Source organism: Ciconia boyciana, chromosome 2 (assembly GCF_034638445.1).
Source record: "Ciconia boyciana chromosome 2, ASM3463844v1, whole genome shotgun sequence".
In the NCBI taxonomy this organism is placed as follows: domain Eukaryota; kingdom Metazoa; phylum Chordata; class Aves; order Ciconiiformes; family Ciconiidae; genus Ciconia; species Ciconia boyciana.
In genome coordinates this window covers 99,506,642-99,522,785 of record NC_132935.1, presented here as the reverse complement: position 1 = coordinate 99,522,785, position 16,144 = coordinate 99,506,642, and the positions used below count along the sequence as shown (strand labels likewise).

General features: G+C 42.1%; 1 protein-coding gene across 7 annotated transcripts in view; it reads left to right on the top strand.

The window, feature by feature from the left end:
• Window positions 1–16,144, top strand: part of JARID2 (jumonji and AT-rich interaction domain containing 2) — a 226,744-nt gene that overhangs the window by 156,245 nt on the left and 54,355 nt on the right. For all 7 annotated transcript variants that reach the window (XM_072853326.1, XM_072853332.1, XM_072853331.1 and 4 more), the window contains one exon: window positions 5,478–5,647. In XM_072853326.1, the coding sequence (XP_072709427.1) occupies window positions 5,478–5,647 (170 nt within the window). The remainder of the gene's footprint in view (window positions 1–5,477; window positions 5,648–16,144) is intronic.

The following is a 16,144-nucleotide window of genomic DNA, read 5'->3' as shown; positions in this document are numbered from 1 at the left end:
ATAAACTGAAAATAGTCAGATTTTTTTACTGATGTACAAGTAAATCTCGCATACTGATAATTTAATACTTGGTTTGTAGCTAAGACAGCACGCACTGTTATCTAGAGTATTAACGTTTACTAAATTTAACACAGACTGGTATTACTAGCCTGTGCTTTGCTTTGCTTTGCAAAGACCGCTTTTGTGTAGTAGGTGTTTTCTTCCTAAACATGTCCTTTTCTACAAGCTAAAAGAATGGTGCTAGGATATTCTATTTTAAAAGACGTTTCTGAAGTATTTTTAGCTAACACAAACTGTAGTGTTTTGATTATAAAGAATGCAATTTGCTTAAAATATTCAACTAAAAATAAATTCCAGTCTAGAAAAGCTTAAAAAAGTATATTGTGCGTTGGAGAGAAATGTTTTGTAGCCTAGTCTGAGTTTGTACACTCAGGATAGTTTTGTTGTGGATTTGTAGTCTCTGGCCGTAATTTGCTGTCTCAGACCTAAACAGTCAGTTCAGTAGAAGAGAAGTGTACCAAAAGGAGGTGAGGCTTCCTCAGGCTGAGACTTTTTTGAACTTCATGTCATAGGTAGGTGTTTAAAGTCTCTCAAAAGCAGTAGAAAGAAAATAACATTCTGTTGAGAGAAGGTTAATTACTATTTATTTTTAAAAAGTCTGGATATTTCTGGCTGTGTTGGGTGTTTCCACGATGTTTAGATGTGGTATTGAGTTCTTCCCTCATCCTTTTCCTTCTTGCAAAGTGTTTTCTGTTTGCGTATTTGCAAGTCTTACATAGTGTATACCCTTTTGATGAGGACGGAGCAAGCAATTTATTTTGAGGACGCAAGCAGGATTATTGTTGTTCTTTTTGCCACTCGTACCTGTTGCACACTAAATAGATAATTCCAGCAGAAATCATTGCATTAATAAGCAAAGAGCAAAGCCACACTGTGGCTTTGTGTGCTTATAGAATCATAGAATCATTTAGGTTGGAAAAGACCTTTAAGATCATCAAGTCCAACCATTAACCAAACACTGCCAAGTCCACCACTAAACCATGTCCCTAAGCACCACATCTACGCATCTTTTAAATACCTCCAGGCATGGTGACTCAACCACTTCCTGGGCAGCCTGTTCCGATGCTTGACAATCCTTTTGGTGAATAAGTTTTTCTAAATATCCAATCTAAACCTCCCCTAGTGCAATTTGAGGCTGTTTCCTCTCATCCTATGGCTTGTTACTTGGGAAAAGAGACCAAGACCCACCTCTCTACAACCTCCTTTCAGGTAGTTGTAGAGAGCGATAACGTCTCCCCTCAGCCTCCACTTCTCCAGGCTAAACAACCCCAGTTCCCTCAGCCGCTCCTCACAAGAGTTGTGCTCTAGACCCTTCACCAGCTTCGTTGCCCTTCTCTGGACACACTCCAGCACCTCAATGTCTCTCTTGTAGTGGGGGGCCCAAAACTGAACGCAGTATTCGAGGTGCAGCCTCACCAGTGCCGAGTACAGGGGGACAATCACTTCCCTAGTCCTGCTGGCCACGCTATTTTGATACAAGCCAGGATGCTATTGGTCTTCTTGTCCACCTGGGCACACTGCTGGCTCATATTCAGCTGGCTGTCGATCAACACCCCCAGGTCCTTTTCTGCCAGGCAGCTTTCCGGCCACTCTTCGTCAAGCCTGTAGCGTTGCATGGGGTTGTTGTGACCCAAGTGCAGGACCTTGCACTTGGCCTTGTTGAACCTCATACGATGGGCCTTGGCCCATCAATCCAGCCTGTCCAGATGCCTCTGCAGAGCCTTCCTCCCCTCAAGCAGATCAACACTCCCTCACAACTTGGTGTCATCTGCAAACTTACTGAGGGTGCACTTGATCCCCTCATCCAGATTATTGATAAAGATATTAAACAGAACTGGCCCCAACACAGAGCCCTGGGGAACACCACTTGTGACTGGCCGCCAACTGGAGTAAACTCCATTCACCACCACTCTTTGGGCCTGGCCATCCAGCCAGTTTTTTACCCAGTGAAGAGTACGCTTGTCCAAGCCATGAGCAGCCAGTTTCTCCAGGAGAATGCTGTGGGAAATGGTGTCAAAGGCTTTACTAAAGTCTAGGTAGACAACATCACAGACACAAAATGTCTTTCTGAGCACTTTTATCACTTCCTTTCCTATTCTGCCTTGCTCAGAAGTGGTGCGTGAGTACGATGGGCTGCTATGCTTCATCTCATGTAATCGTAGTGGAGGGGGGGTACCTCCTTTTTTGGCAGCAGCTTCACACTTATATTGGATTAAGTGTAATGTGAAACCGTACCCGAAATAATTGGTTTTATGCTTCTAGGGGTTTTCATGGGGACATATGAGGTTATTAAGATGCATACACTCCTTCACGAGGAAACAGTTTTAAGTTGTTGCCCGTGTTTTGAAATGTGTATGTTTTTCCTTTGCTGGCCCACCTTTGAAACTGGTCATCTTTACACAAATCTGGAGCAAAGGTTGCTTAAAAGCTTGGCTTTTGTTTCCTAACCTTGATGCCTCATCCCAGTGTGTTGTAGCTACAGAATAGCTTGTTTCTTGTTCATGGCTCACTCTGTACACCCTCAGGCATTGTTTGAATTAGAAGCCTGTGGAGCACATGCCTATCCACGCAAAGAACAGTAGTTGTTGCAGAAACCTGAAGGATGCTGCAGTTACAAAAGGGTGCCTTCATCTACTAGGTTTCATAAATTGAATTGGTGATGCTTATGACCTGTAACTGCTCAGGGTTTTAATAAAAAATGGATATTTCATAAGGAGCAGACCTGTTTTTGTGGCACTGGTGAGCTCAAACCAAGCAGGAGGAAGTACAGCAAACATCAACAGAGGTGTGAGAAGAGAAGCATGTCAGACACATCTGACCATATAGCAACAAGTCTCTGCAGCCTCCTCGGGGAAGCGGCAAAAGTTCACAGTTGTAGCTTGAAGTTGGATGGAGGGAAGATCTGGCATTTGCACTGTCCTTGCTGAAACGAAGGGCCCCCCGGGGAGCATGGTGGGTAGTGAAGAGCTGGTGACGCTGCCAGGCCAGGCTACGTGCCCTGTGAGAACTGGGCAAGCAAAACGAACGGGGAGTTGTTTGTACTGGGGAAGGACAGCTAGCAGAGAGTGTATTTTCAAAGACAGACTGAACCAAAAGTACTTTCAATTCACTAATTCATTTCACGTCTATACTGAACTTACAAATCATTCCCTAATCCTCTTTCAATGCTCTAGGGACCGATAATAGGAATACTGCAAACAGCCATGGCCAATCCTTACTGCAGAGGGTTAATTTTGAACCATGATACAGGCTTAACCTTCTACTTTTTGGCGTGGTGGTGGTTGTGGAGTCCTCCCTGTTGCTTGCTTTGATCACATGAGATTTGAGCAGGTAGTTTCAGAGATGCGGTGAGTGGCTAGTGTATGTTTTTAACAGCACAGCTGAGGAAGCACATAGATGGGGAAAAAATCGCTGTGCAGATGACAGAGCCTACGTTTTGTGCAGAACAGAAGCCAACACAAAGAGTTTTTCTCTGGCCGCATGTGTGGTTTTGGTGATAGAAATGTAGTTGGTTGAAATTAAAATCCCATTCACCCTGCAAGGGAGTCCTCCTGTTCCTTCAAGCAGATGGGCTTTGCAAGGCAATCTGAGTAATTTTGGGGATATACAGGCAGATCTATACAAGACCTTCATTCTGGAAAGATAATTGCTCATAGATACGAGGAAATATTTGTGTTCAATAGTCTTTTAGTTCCAATTCACAAATTATAAGCACCATGATAATAAAAATTATCAACACCATGTTATATTTTCCAATAAGGAGATGAAAATAAGCAGTAAGAATGGCTGATGATTTTTGTTGTTTGGGGAGGTGGGGGTTGGATGGTGAAGACATGGACAATTTTATGCAGAGTTTAGGGAGAAAATTGCTGAATGTTACTTTTGTTCTCTGTTGTCATTAGGGGACGTGTGTATACATATACAAACACTGCTGGGATTTTCAATTTTTTTATTCTATTTTAGCCACGAAATTGTGGAACTTTAAAATACAGTAACGAACCTCTTCTTACCCAACTGTTAAGTTTAATATCCGTGAAAAGAAGAGGTTTGCCAATTACGTGTTTCATCCACATTGAATGATAACTGTGCTTTCCTTAAGTCATAACAGTCAAGCCTGCTGTGGAGTGACAAGACCTGGCTTTTCCTTCAGTGTTATTTGATACGTGTTTCAGCTTGACATTATGTAAATATTCTGCTATTAGAGAAGAAAATGACATAAAATTGCATCCTTTCTCAATAAGGTTTTAAGTTCTTTCAGTAGCTTCTCTCCTTTTTTGAAGCTGTAATAAAGATCATAATTAGAATCCCAGTTGCTTAAGTGAGAAATTAGCATGTTCTTAAATGCTGAGCTGAGCCAGGTTCCCAGTGAGACCCCCTCTGGGTATCTGTCCTGCCCCAAAGCGCTTTCCCTAATACCAATTTGTGTTCTAGACATATTAAAGAAAATCATATTCATTGCCACCTAGCAGTTAATCAGAGCCTTCAGATAGGCTTGAAATAATTCGCAGCCTGACTGCCAAAACCACCTGCATCCATTCATTTCTTACAGCTGTACCCGGGCATGCTCTAAAACTTATCAGAGAGTGTCAGTCCATCACCCAGTATCAGGACTGAGACAAATTCACTCCATGCATGTCCTTCATTCTTACAAATTTGTCACAAATACCACCTAACCCCACCCCAGACCTCCTTGCTTACTGTCTTCTAGGCTGTGGACAAGGGAACAAAAATCTAATGGCTTTTACCTGATATTTTGCCTGTCAAAAATATCTTTCCCTAAAGGTTTTGATTTGTTTTTTTAGAACTGGGCACTAACATAGATACCTTATCTATTAATATATATTTTACCATGTAAATAAGATTCTAGCAGATTGGAATAAATTAAAACCTTAATGGGGCTAAAATAAACCTCATTTGTAAATTAATTAAAAACAAGAAGCAAAGAACACTAACACATTAAAAAAAAGACATTTTCATGGTGCAAAATACAGATTTAATTTCCAAATAAGTGAACGGTAAACTGTAATTGTATGATGTGCAAGAAAATACTCAGAACATATGAAATAGTAGTCACAGATTTTATAGTCAAGATGTTCCCTTTCTGGTTTTCCAAATTGTCACAGAAGATACCAAAGGTTAAAGCGAATAAAATACTGCCTTCGCAATTGACCCAGGTAGGGATATGATATTGGTGGGAGATGGATTCAGATCTCTTCCTGGCCCCCCCCCCCCCTTTTTTCTTCTTTTTCTCTTTTTTTCTCCTCCTCCTTTTTTCTTCCTCCTTCTCCTCCTTTTTTCCTCCTCCTTTTTTATTTTTTCCTTTTCCCCCCCTTTTTTTTAATGGTGAATTTTTATGTTCTGACATCTCTCCTGCAAGTTCTGCCTAACGTGCTTCTGATATGCTCTTGTTTCCACAGGCCAAGGCTGCAAGCACAAAGGAAGTTTGCTCAGTCCCAGCCAAACAGTCCCAGCACAACTCCAATAAAGATAGTGGAGCCGTTGTTACCCCCTCCCGCCACTCAGATTTCTGACCTCTCCAAAAGGAAGCCCAAGACAGAAGATTTTCTCACTTTCCTCTGTCTTCGAGGTAGGAGTCTCGCAGCAGCCTAGGGGGACAGTCTCATGCAAAGAACAAGCTGTAGCACTGCACACCAAGTAGCAGCTAGACAAATGTACTGGTTCTACACTTGAATATATTGTGTGCATTTCAACTCTCAGCAATTTGACTGTATCTGCAGCAGGAACGTTAGAGTTCGTGGCTGTAAAGACCATAAAATGAGGCTGGTAGTAGTGCAAAAGGAAATTTCTTTTATGCTTAGCACTCTGTTATCCTGAATGGGTTTTTGTCTAGCTCTCTTAAGTCCTCCCTATCCTCCTTTTGTTTTGTCTAACTATAAACTGAAGAAGTGCTTAACTTGCCTGAGTACTTGTTCCTGCAAGAGGAAAAATCCGGTTGGAAATTCCCCTTCTTTACCTAGTCACTGTCCTTTAGTGTGCAATCTGAGTGAGGCTCTTCATCTGACAGTGGGTGGAGGGGTTGCTGTTGTTCTTAGCTGCCCCAGGAGCTGGATTGTTCCCATGGTGATAATTAAAACAGGTGAGCTCCTCCACTCTGCAGCCCAAGTGCAGATGAGGTATCTGAAGTTGTACAGCAAGATACATGAATTGTCTCACAGTAACAGGTGCCTGATCCTGGCCTGGAGCTCTATGGTGTGTGTCTGGGATACACTGGTGTGTGTCTGCGAGCTTGCATGTCAGACTTGGGGACCTTTGTGTGAGGTACAGCTGGCTGTCCAGATTAAGCTACAGAAGGAGACCTTAACCTGAGTGGTCATTTTTCTTGGGATCTTCCGTGGCCCTGTGTCCCAAGTCATGTACTGAAGATAGCATCTTTCAGTTTAATCTCCCAATTGCCATATTAGCTCTTGTGGTATGTTTCTCTTGGCAGGTGCCTCCCCTGTCCCTTAGCTAGTCACTGCTCCATCTTTGATGTGCTGGAACGATGCCTCTTGCTGTTGTTTTGTCCCATTACCTGCTGAAAGGGTGTGCATTTGTTACAGGTAGTCTGCAAAAGTCTTACCTGGTGGATTGAATCCTTCAAAGCTTGTGTTTGAATTGCCTTTTTCTGGTTCTGAGGTCTCTGTTGCATCTGCGAGCAGCACTGGTCAACACCACCCATAGCTTCCTGCTGAGGCTTTCTCACCTTAATGCCATGCTGCATGGTTTGATTTCTTTTTTCTTCTCTTCTGTGAGATTTTAGGCTAGTGGTAGCTTTAGACTGGTTGCTAATTTATCTGTCTTGACTCTGGTCCAATATGGAGCCTCTATCCTGTTGGGACTTCTGGTAAAGCAGGTGGGTGGAGGGGATGGAGGGGGCTGGTTTGCTAGCTTTTGTGTTTGTTTAAAGGATTGTGAGGAGCAGGATCTAATGGAGTTTAAAGTGGCATCACAGTCCTCTGAAATTTAATCTGTGGAAATGTATTTCTAATTTAGTCTGCTGTGAGGTTGATCAGTCTGTTGGCAGCATGTCACTGCTGTGATCTGGGCCAACTGCCACAGTTGTTGGTGGGAAAATTCAGATGGTGGGTGTGTGTGTGTGTATGTGTGTGAGCACACATGGCTGCATTCACACACTTGTTTCCACTGCTTGCTAACTAAGCATGTGTTAGTTATAGCTTTGAAGGCACTTGCACTTAAAGAAAGGCAACCTGTGTGGGGATGTGACTTATCTCCATTTTTATTTCCTACTGTCTTTTAGCATTCTGCTTTAACAATGCACATGGGAAGCACGGGTACTTTTGTCCTATTCCAGTGCTTCATTCAGAAGGCTTGTTGGGTTGTGGGTTTTTTTTTTTATTTATTTTAATCAGTGGCTGTTTAGCTCTTGCACCTGTAATTTTCTTCTTTGTTATTCATCTGTAGAATAATTGATGTTTTGTACTGTCAATTAAGAACTTGCAATTCATTTCTAATTTCTTCAGCATGTAGGAGTACTCATATATTTCAGACAACACGTGCATTCAGACGGCAAGATCCCAATTACAATTATATTAAAAACCACGAGGGAAAAATCTGCTCTGAGTGCCACACATGGCATGTTCTTGGTCTGCTTAAACAGGCTGAAGAAAAGCAGAAAGGGGAAGCTGTCAGCTCACTGTTTCAGCACCTCCACAAGCTTATTGCTCCATCACCCCTGTGTAAAGCCTGAAAAGAGCCAGTAAAAACAGGGACGGAAATCTTCTTGGACATCTGCTACTTGGATGTGTTTCTGTGGAGGAGCAGGAGAGAGGCTGTGGCTTAGAGGGAGAAGGAGTGGGGTTGTTGAGATCGGTATTAGCATGGTTCTGGCTTCAGTGTCTGAACTGCTGTGTCCTTCAGGAGGTCCTGGCTGCCTGAGATTGTGCCCGTTTGGTCCCTTGGGAGGTTTAGCTCCAGGTGGTTGTCTCTTTTGATGTGCCCATTGGAAAAAAGGAGGTGGAAGCTGTTTCTTAATATGCTTGCAGGGAGTTCCTGTAGCAGCTCACTGGTATGTCCAACTCCAGAAAGGTCCCACAAGTGGCCTTCCAGGGCACTGGCAGGCTTAGTTTGGTGCTGCTCTTCTGGTGGTACCCAGCGAGCTTGGAGAGGGAAGAGCCAGCAGCTTACTTAAACCCTGCGTAGGGAAGACGTGATTTTTTTTTTTGAAGGGGCTTGTTTTGGTTTTGAACCTCTGTGCTGTTATTTATTGAAGTGTTGAAGAATTCAAAATTGCTTGCATGGTGGGACATGTGGTGGTTCTGACTTCTGTCCAGATATGTCTGTCCAGCCCTGGCTGTTTGCACTTTCATGATGAAATGCGACATACAATTACATGGAAATAAGAGCACACTCACAGGGTGTAAGTTCAGCACTTTGAAAATGGTTTAGTAGTAAGTGTAGTAGTGATAAGATCCAGGACAGTAAATCCCCATGTTTGTGTAATTTTTTATCTATTTATTTATTTATTTATTTTTAAAGTTGGGACTCTCTTAGGTCCTAGTCCTTCAAAATGCTCTGATGATATAGTCCCTGCATTCATGATCAAAGCTTTTCTTCGGCAAGGGAGTCTTCTGCAGGACTGGTGGGAAAACAGCTCTGCGGTCACGTCTCTGTCCTTGTCCCACCACACCCAGCAGCAGTGTCAGAAGCACAGTGTAAATTTGTCGCACTGTGTCAGAGTGTACTTTCGTTTTCTATTTTTAAATAGAGAAATTTAAAAATCCCGTCACCACTACAGGTTCACTTTTCAGTACTCTGGGGGGTTTATTTTAAGCGGCAGCAGCTGAATTCTGTGAGTGATGGAGCAGTACTATAATGTGACAATGTGGAAGAAAGGCCCTTGATGTGCGTAAGGTCCCATACTTAGGAAAAGAAGTCCCATTTACCTGGCCTTCTGCTATGTGTCAGAAAATCTAATGATTCGAAGATTCAAATCACTTTTATTTACTTTTTTTTTTTAAGCATCCTGTAATTTCAAAGTGAGATAATTTAACCAAGATGACCTGCTTGGTTTCATTATCCAGAATACTAGGGGCTTTAGACATATTTTTAATTAGTTTGTGTTTTGAACTCTTGATTTGATAACACAATGTACTAAGTACTTCCTAAAAGGTAAGCGGAGCAGAATGAAAAAGCTGTAACAGTTGATGAATATCTGAGCACCCTGGAATACATCTAACTGACCAGACTTGGCAAGGCTCCCCTGCTTTCTATTATTTTAAAATCCTTCTTTTTATTTATTTATTTTTTTTAAAAAATTTATTAAATTGTGACCTAGAATTTCCAACACAAGAAGGAAGGGAATAGTGCAGATATCTCTGAAGTGTTTGTCTGCAGCGTTCTTATCTTTAAATAGCTTCTTTGAAGGAGCCTGTGTGCCCTTTGCCAGAGGCATAATTAGTATCTTTCAGCAGAGCGCGCAGATACGAGTGTGTCATCTCGGTGCGGTTGTACAACGGCTTTCACTTCTACTGTCTTTTCTGCCTCTGATCAAATTTTTTTAATAGCTTCCATTACAGTGCATTTAAGTTACCTTTACCCTCCATAATTATTTACAGGTTAAAAATATTGCGAGTGGAATAATATCGAACTAAAGGGGGGAAGGAGAAGCAACTCCCTGTGAGCAATAGATCTTTGGCAGAAGGTGATAACAGGAAGGCTATGATTAGGAGCCTACATTTAAAGAAGTTTTCCCATGATCAATTTTCTAATTAAGCCAGGCCTCTGGGAGTTACATGCTAGAGAATTTCAGGGATTCCTAAATAAAGATGGTTTAATTGAGATCTCAGAAATTGAGTTTTCAGGCTCTTCTAACAACTGTTCTGCAAAATGCGTGACTGTTCGTTTTCTTTGAGTATTGCAATGCCTTAAAGATCTGATGATTTATTACAATTGGGCAAAACCAAAATAGAAAATTTCACTATAGCACGTTTGTCCAAACTTCAGTAACTTCTAAATCTTAGTGCCGCAGTCCTCTTGCAGTTTGCTCTTAAACAGGCTTTTTATTTTTTTAAATACCTTGTTTGGGTGGTAGGCTTGGGGACATTTGATCCTAGTCTTCTCTCTTGAGTCTTAGTAGGAGAGGTTGCTTGTGCCAGTAGATACCTGCAGAGGTTTTCCATTACAATGGGAGAGCCCCCAAAATAAAAAACTTGGGAGCTCTTAATTTTGGGCATGTTAGAAAACAACTGTTAATTTGGCTAGCTTTTAATGTGGCAGAAGGTACACTTGCCTGGTAGTTCAATATCAATAGGTACACTGGACTTGAGAGCCGGTGACTGCATCAATCACATTCTTGAAGCACCAGCCTTCCAAGGGAGTACGTTGTCACCGTGGAGACATGCTCACCAGATCAGAGTAAGCACATTAAATAGCACAGCAACTTGATTAGGCTGGAAGCAAAGCAATGAAATGCTGACATTGTCCAAAAATGTGAGCTGCTTTGCAGTCTGGGTTAGTTTTTATAATTCCAAAATAATATTAAAACATGCAGACGTACAATAATTTGTTTAAAATAATGGAAGAAGGCTTTTTGTCGATTTTGTTGTTACATCATTAGGTATTTGAGACTAAAACTTTAGGATGGATTGAAAACACAAGAATAAACTTTGGGGTGTTGAATCTTAATTGCACAAACTATTTAATAAAAATAAGTTTGCATTTAGTAACTGTAATCTCACAATTTCGAAGTTCTTTTTTAAAGTTAGGAGTAACATTGAATTGTAAAGTATGAGATACTGCTCATATGCAACCATTTAGTCCACCTGTGTAATATGCTACTCTGGGTAAGTAACTCTCACGGTGGTTTAGGACAAGAGTAATTTAATCAGTGTTGGCAGGGAGAAGCGAATATATGGGCTTACAGTGAACAGCATGTGTATGAAGTACGCAGAGAGAGCCTGGTGACCAACACCATTACATTACTCCTTCCCAGGGGATGGGAGTGCTTATGGAGGACCATCCCTCCAGGCATGCAGCAGAGGATGGGTCTTCACATCAGTGTGTGCCTGCTGGGAGATTTAAGAGGTGGGAAGAGCCGCTAAGTGCAAGAGAGAGTAGCCTATGTGTAGTACTACAGCTGAATCTAAGTTTTTCCCTGCTCTTCCCATTTTGGGGCCCCTTGCTGATGTTAATGATTCCAATATCTACCCCTGCAAAAAGCCACAGGATGAAATTAACTCGTTGAAACGGGAGACTAATCTTGTGGTTCAGCTTTTGTATTTGCCACAGACTCACTCCGAGTGCCTTGGCAAGCTGCTTAGTTTTTCTGTAAAATGAGGATAAATGTTTAACTCTGTATATAGGTATTGGCGTAGCTGGACGTTGATTATGGATGAGCTACTGGTGTAAAATCCGAGTGCTGCGATGGCAGCAGCAGCACTTCAAAACCTTGCTGCCCACAGTTTTTGGTGCCCAGGTGGGCAATGTAAAGTATTCTGGCAAAGGCAGTTCCTGCCCTTTCTCCCAGCCAGAAACCTGTGAGCCTGCTTCTGTAACCTGTGAACCTACCATGGATTCAGTGCTCCCCAAAAGACTTACTTTGTGCTAGGGATGAGGCTCAGGATCTCTTGGGTATGAAACATAGCCTGGTAGCCTTTTGGGAATGGCAGCGTGGTGGTTTGGGACTTGCAGACTTGTCTTGTTCATGGTGGAGGGGAACATAAAGTTGGGGGTTGATGTGTATGTGGGAAGGGTTGGTTTTGAGGTTCACTGCCAAATCTAGCCAGGCCAGCGGAAGTAAATTGCTTTGAGATTGTCAGACACGAATTGTAGATGTGAGAAGCACTCTACTTGGTTTTTTTAATATTCATTAGTGTGTTACTCTGGTGTGTTTTGTTAGCTTTGGAAAGCGAACCTTTTATTTTTTTCCTGCAGATTCATGCATTTCCCCACCCGTACTCCATTTCTCAATTTTCTTTGGCTTTTTGGTTTTAGCTCTACTGCTTTGAAGAATGGACCAAGAAGAAAATGGGGCTTATATCACTAGACTAGCCAATAAGTTAGCTGTAACACTGGGCATCTTGTGAATCATACAACAGCAGAGGAAGGGAGAGTTTGAGCATTGGTGTGTTTATGAGCTCTGTTTTATTTCTGTACTTGGGATGGCCTTTTCCTCCGTCTTGCTCAGGCACCAGGGAGCTCCCTCTGGGACTGTTTCTGCAGGTGGAGTCAGAGCAAGTGAGATACAATTGCTCTTTCCTATAGAGTTTATGCAGTTCATTCTCTTTTAGCCTTGCTCCGTAAGACAACCATAAAGTGCGGGCATAAATTACATTTATTTACACTTCAGGGACATGGCGCTGTCCTGCCAAAACGTAGTAAGTAGGACATATAATAAATGAGAAGCAGGCCCTAAATTTTAAGCATTGAGATGCCAGTACATCGGGAGCATTTGGGAGGCAAGGTTTTTCCACCTGTATACAGCCCCAAAATGGGGCCGTGTGTTAGAGGAGAAGCCAAACCTTTGGACATGGCTCATTGTAGGGCTTGGCATGCCGCGTGTTTATCGGGGCAGGCTTAAGTCCCACATACCTTGACCTGCCTTGTGCTTAAATCATTCTGATGTCTTAAATTGCTTTAAGATTTTTCCAAAGCACATCTGGGTTATGTTTAATTGTTAGGAGGGAGAAAAAAGAGAGGAGCTAGAGGGGGAGTTGGTGTAAATAATTTAGGAGAAGAATCCTCCAATTTTGCAGAAACCACAGCCCAAATTACAGAGAAGGCTCTTGGATTGAGATGATTTTTGTTGTGGTTGTAACATATTAGGGTTTGAATCTTGTCCAGATGAAAACATTTGGTTTGTACTTCAGTAAATATTGCAGAAACACTGCCAGCTAATTCTGAAGAGTAATGAAATAGTGCTTTTGGCAAAGCACATGCACTTTCCATACTTCTGATTCCACTCTTCAGATCCAAATTCAGAGGTTTTTTTAATATGTTTAGCTAGTCCAAGACAAAAGTTAATGTAATTTAATGAGAAACAAAACATACCGTAATTTAGGAGGGAAAATTACACATTTGTCAAATAAAAAAAATTTAATAACCTCATTAGTCAAATAAAATGGCTGAAAAAGAGTTTAGTTTATTCTGTTAATCAGGCACTTGCTGCTGAGGTCAACGCATCTGTATGTACAGGTTGCGTAAGCATCAATTCTGCCTACTGTTAGTAGCAAGCCTGAATTTTGCACATGCAGAGGGTAACATCTTTCTGGGAAAACTGCTAAAAGCAGCACCATGACTTAAAAAAACATATTTTACTTTGTACTTATTTTTGTATAAGCATCGAATTATTGTAACGGAGGACATAAAATATACTTGTCATCCTTTCATATGCATTAGGCAACACTCTGTGTATAGTTGTGGTAATTGTTTTTCCTATATAGTTACATTTTCTTTTGTGTTGCCCTCACAATAGGAGGGAAGACAAAAATACTCAAGAGAATTTCAATAATGAAACTGCAGATACTGACAGAAATGGTTGCCAAACATACTTCAAACCTCATTTTTTAAAGAGCTGAGTATCCTCCCTTTTTGTAATAATTCATAGCTCATTGTAACCATGATGAGTGAATTTAAAAAAGACAACTCACCATTAATGATTTTCTCAAAATTTGCCATGCACAGCGGTATCTGATCGCAGGAGCAGTAACTCCTGCTCTAATACTGGTGAGTAGAGGGTACCTGGGGTACTGTTAGCTGTCTGAGCTTTCCACATGGATTGCAATCCCTTAGTCACCCACGGCAATTTGTTAGGCTTTTAGAATGGCACAATGAGGGCCAGCTTTGGCGATTTGGCCTTCCTGCCGTGATTTGGAGGAGGGGGAGAGAGCTGGGAAGTTCTCTTCAGGTTGCTGCCTGGCCTTGGCCATAGCTTTTCTGCTCTCAACTGTGAGTTAACAGCAACTTGTTAAGTGAGAAGAGGTGAGTGGCACGTGTCCAGATCAGGGCAGCAGGTCGACAGCACTATAAGACAGATAATCCTGTTAAAGCTGCTCAATACAAGGTTGTCCTTCCCGCTTTACTGTATTTGTTACTATTTAATGCTAGTAATTCTTTCAGTATCTTCCTTCTTCCGTTGCTCCTGCAGCCTGTGTGCGTCTGCTAACTTATCTCTTGCTGCTCGCCTCTTTCTCCAGCCCCAGCACATCTGAGCCCCTCCCTTCTTCTGCTCTGCTGCTGCTGCTTCATGCCTTTTCTTTCAGCTTACTTATTCTGCATGGCTTCTCCTTCCTTCCCAACATGTTGCAATTGCATCGTCCACTTCTCTGGTGATGGCACGTGCTTTTATGCAAATATTGATGCAAAACAAATCAACTGTCTTGAGGGGGAAAAAAAAAAGGGCATTTAGGAAGTGTGTGCCTAGACATCATCAGGACAGAATGTAAAACATGCAGCTCCTACACAAGATTGGAAACATACTGCATTTCATGTTTTGTTTAATAACATGAAGTGATATATTAAGCTACACATTCAATAAGAAAAAGTGTGCATAGAAATTTTCCAAATCTTTACTTGAGAGCTTGTAACATTACATTACAGTTACAGCATTTATTAATGGACTTTAATTTCCTTAGTCTGGGATTTTAATCTGAATCAGTTCCCTGATCCGATTCACCACATGGCCCCACAAAAAAATTATACTGCCACAGTCGAGGTGGTGGTGCAGGAATAAGAACAAGAGGCCAGATGAAGGTAGATGCTCTGTAGACCATTTTTGATGCCAAGAAAAATGTCCACGCAGCCACAGACAGTCTAGATGGTTCCTTATATGAAATGTCTTCTAAATAAGTGGTGGGAAGTCAAATTTTGTTTTCTAGATTACCATCAGATTTGCTGAGTGAGCAGGTTTTTCCGGCACCTGCTGATCGGGTGCGCAGCAGGGTGGGTTTCTCAATATGGAGGGCTGCTCGCGTGCTTTCCCCAGGCGCTGGAGAGCTGCTCCACTGCTCTCCCCCTTCATCCGCTGCAGGGCCCGTGGTAGCAGCTGCCTGCACAACTTGGGGGTCTCCCGGCACGGAAGGAGACTTGTAAAATTCAATACAGCCACAGGCTCTTGTAACTCTCTCGCAGATTTTTCTGCTGTTTTCTTGGGGATAGAAAGCGAGGAAGGGGGGAATTATATACCTAGAGTCCTGAGACCTGGCATGCACCATCTCCCAGGCACAGATGTTGCCCTCTATCCAGAGCATTGCAGCTCTTCTCTTTTGCTGTTGGTTATTAATTACATTCTGGTGTTGCTCTTTAGATTGCCCTGGGTAGGCTTTGAGAATCACGCCTTGGTGCTGGGGAGGGCAAGAGGAAGAGGAGGGATGATTGCTCATCTTTACTCCTGCTGCCTGGCTGGCAAAATATTTGCAAGAATGAACTGGCATAGCTGCCCCGTGGGTTTATGTTGCTGAGTGCATCCAGGCAAAGACAAAAATGTGCAGAATAGCATGTTGTAAATTAAAAAATCAAGCAAGTGCCTACAACTGTATGTTCTGTGAACGTGTGTGTATGTATGCATGTGCTGAACCTGCAGTTTTCCTTATTCTCATGCCATTTTGGAGGGTTTTTTATCATCGTGCTGTCATACATCATTTTCATGATAAATATCTGTTATACATGGAGAAACCTGAGAGCAACAACTCTCAACAAAGTCCATCTGTAAGGAAAACCACCATGTTCTTAACTTGAGATGAAGACCGGCCAGATTTATGAGGAAGGGCAATGTATTTTGTTAGACCAACTGATATAGCTGGAAAAAACAAACCAGCTCTTGCGTGCACGTTCTTCTTCACATCTCCAATGGTCTTATTGTTTATATAAATTAGCAGCTTTGAGTAACAAATGGGGTCCCCTGTAGAGGTAGGCTATGGCACCATATACTCATCTCTGTCTGGTCTCAGAGACGATGAAGGATATTTAGGACAGGAATCTTTATTATAATAATGAAGGTGAGTGATCACCTACCTTCCACTCTTAACGGTGCAGCTTTGCTCATATGAGCTTCATTAGTTCTTCAGTCATGAAAAGTCTGAGTTTTATTTCCAGAAGAGGAGTTTTGGGTGGTTCTCTTAGCTCTTTG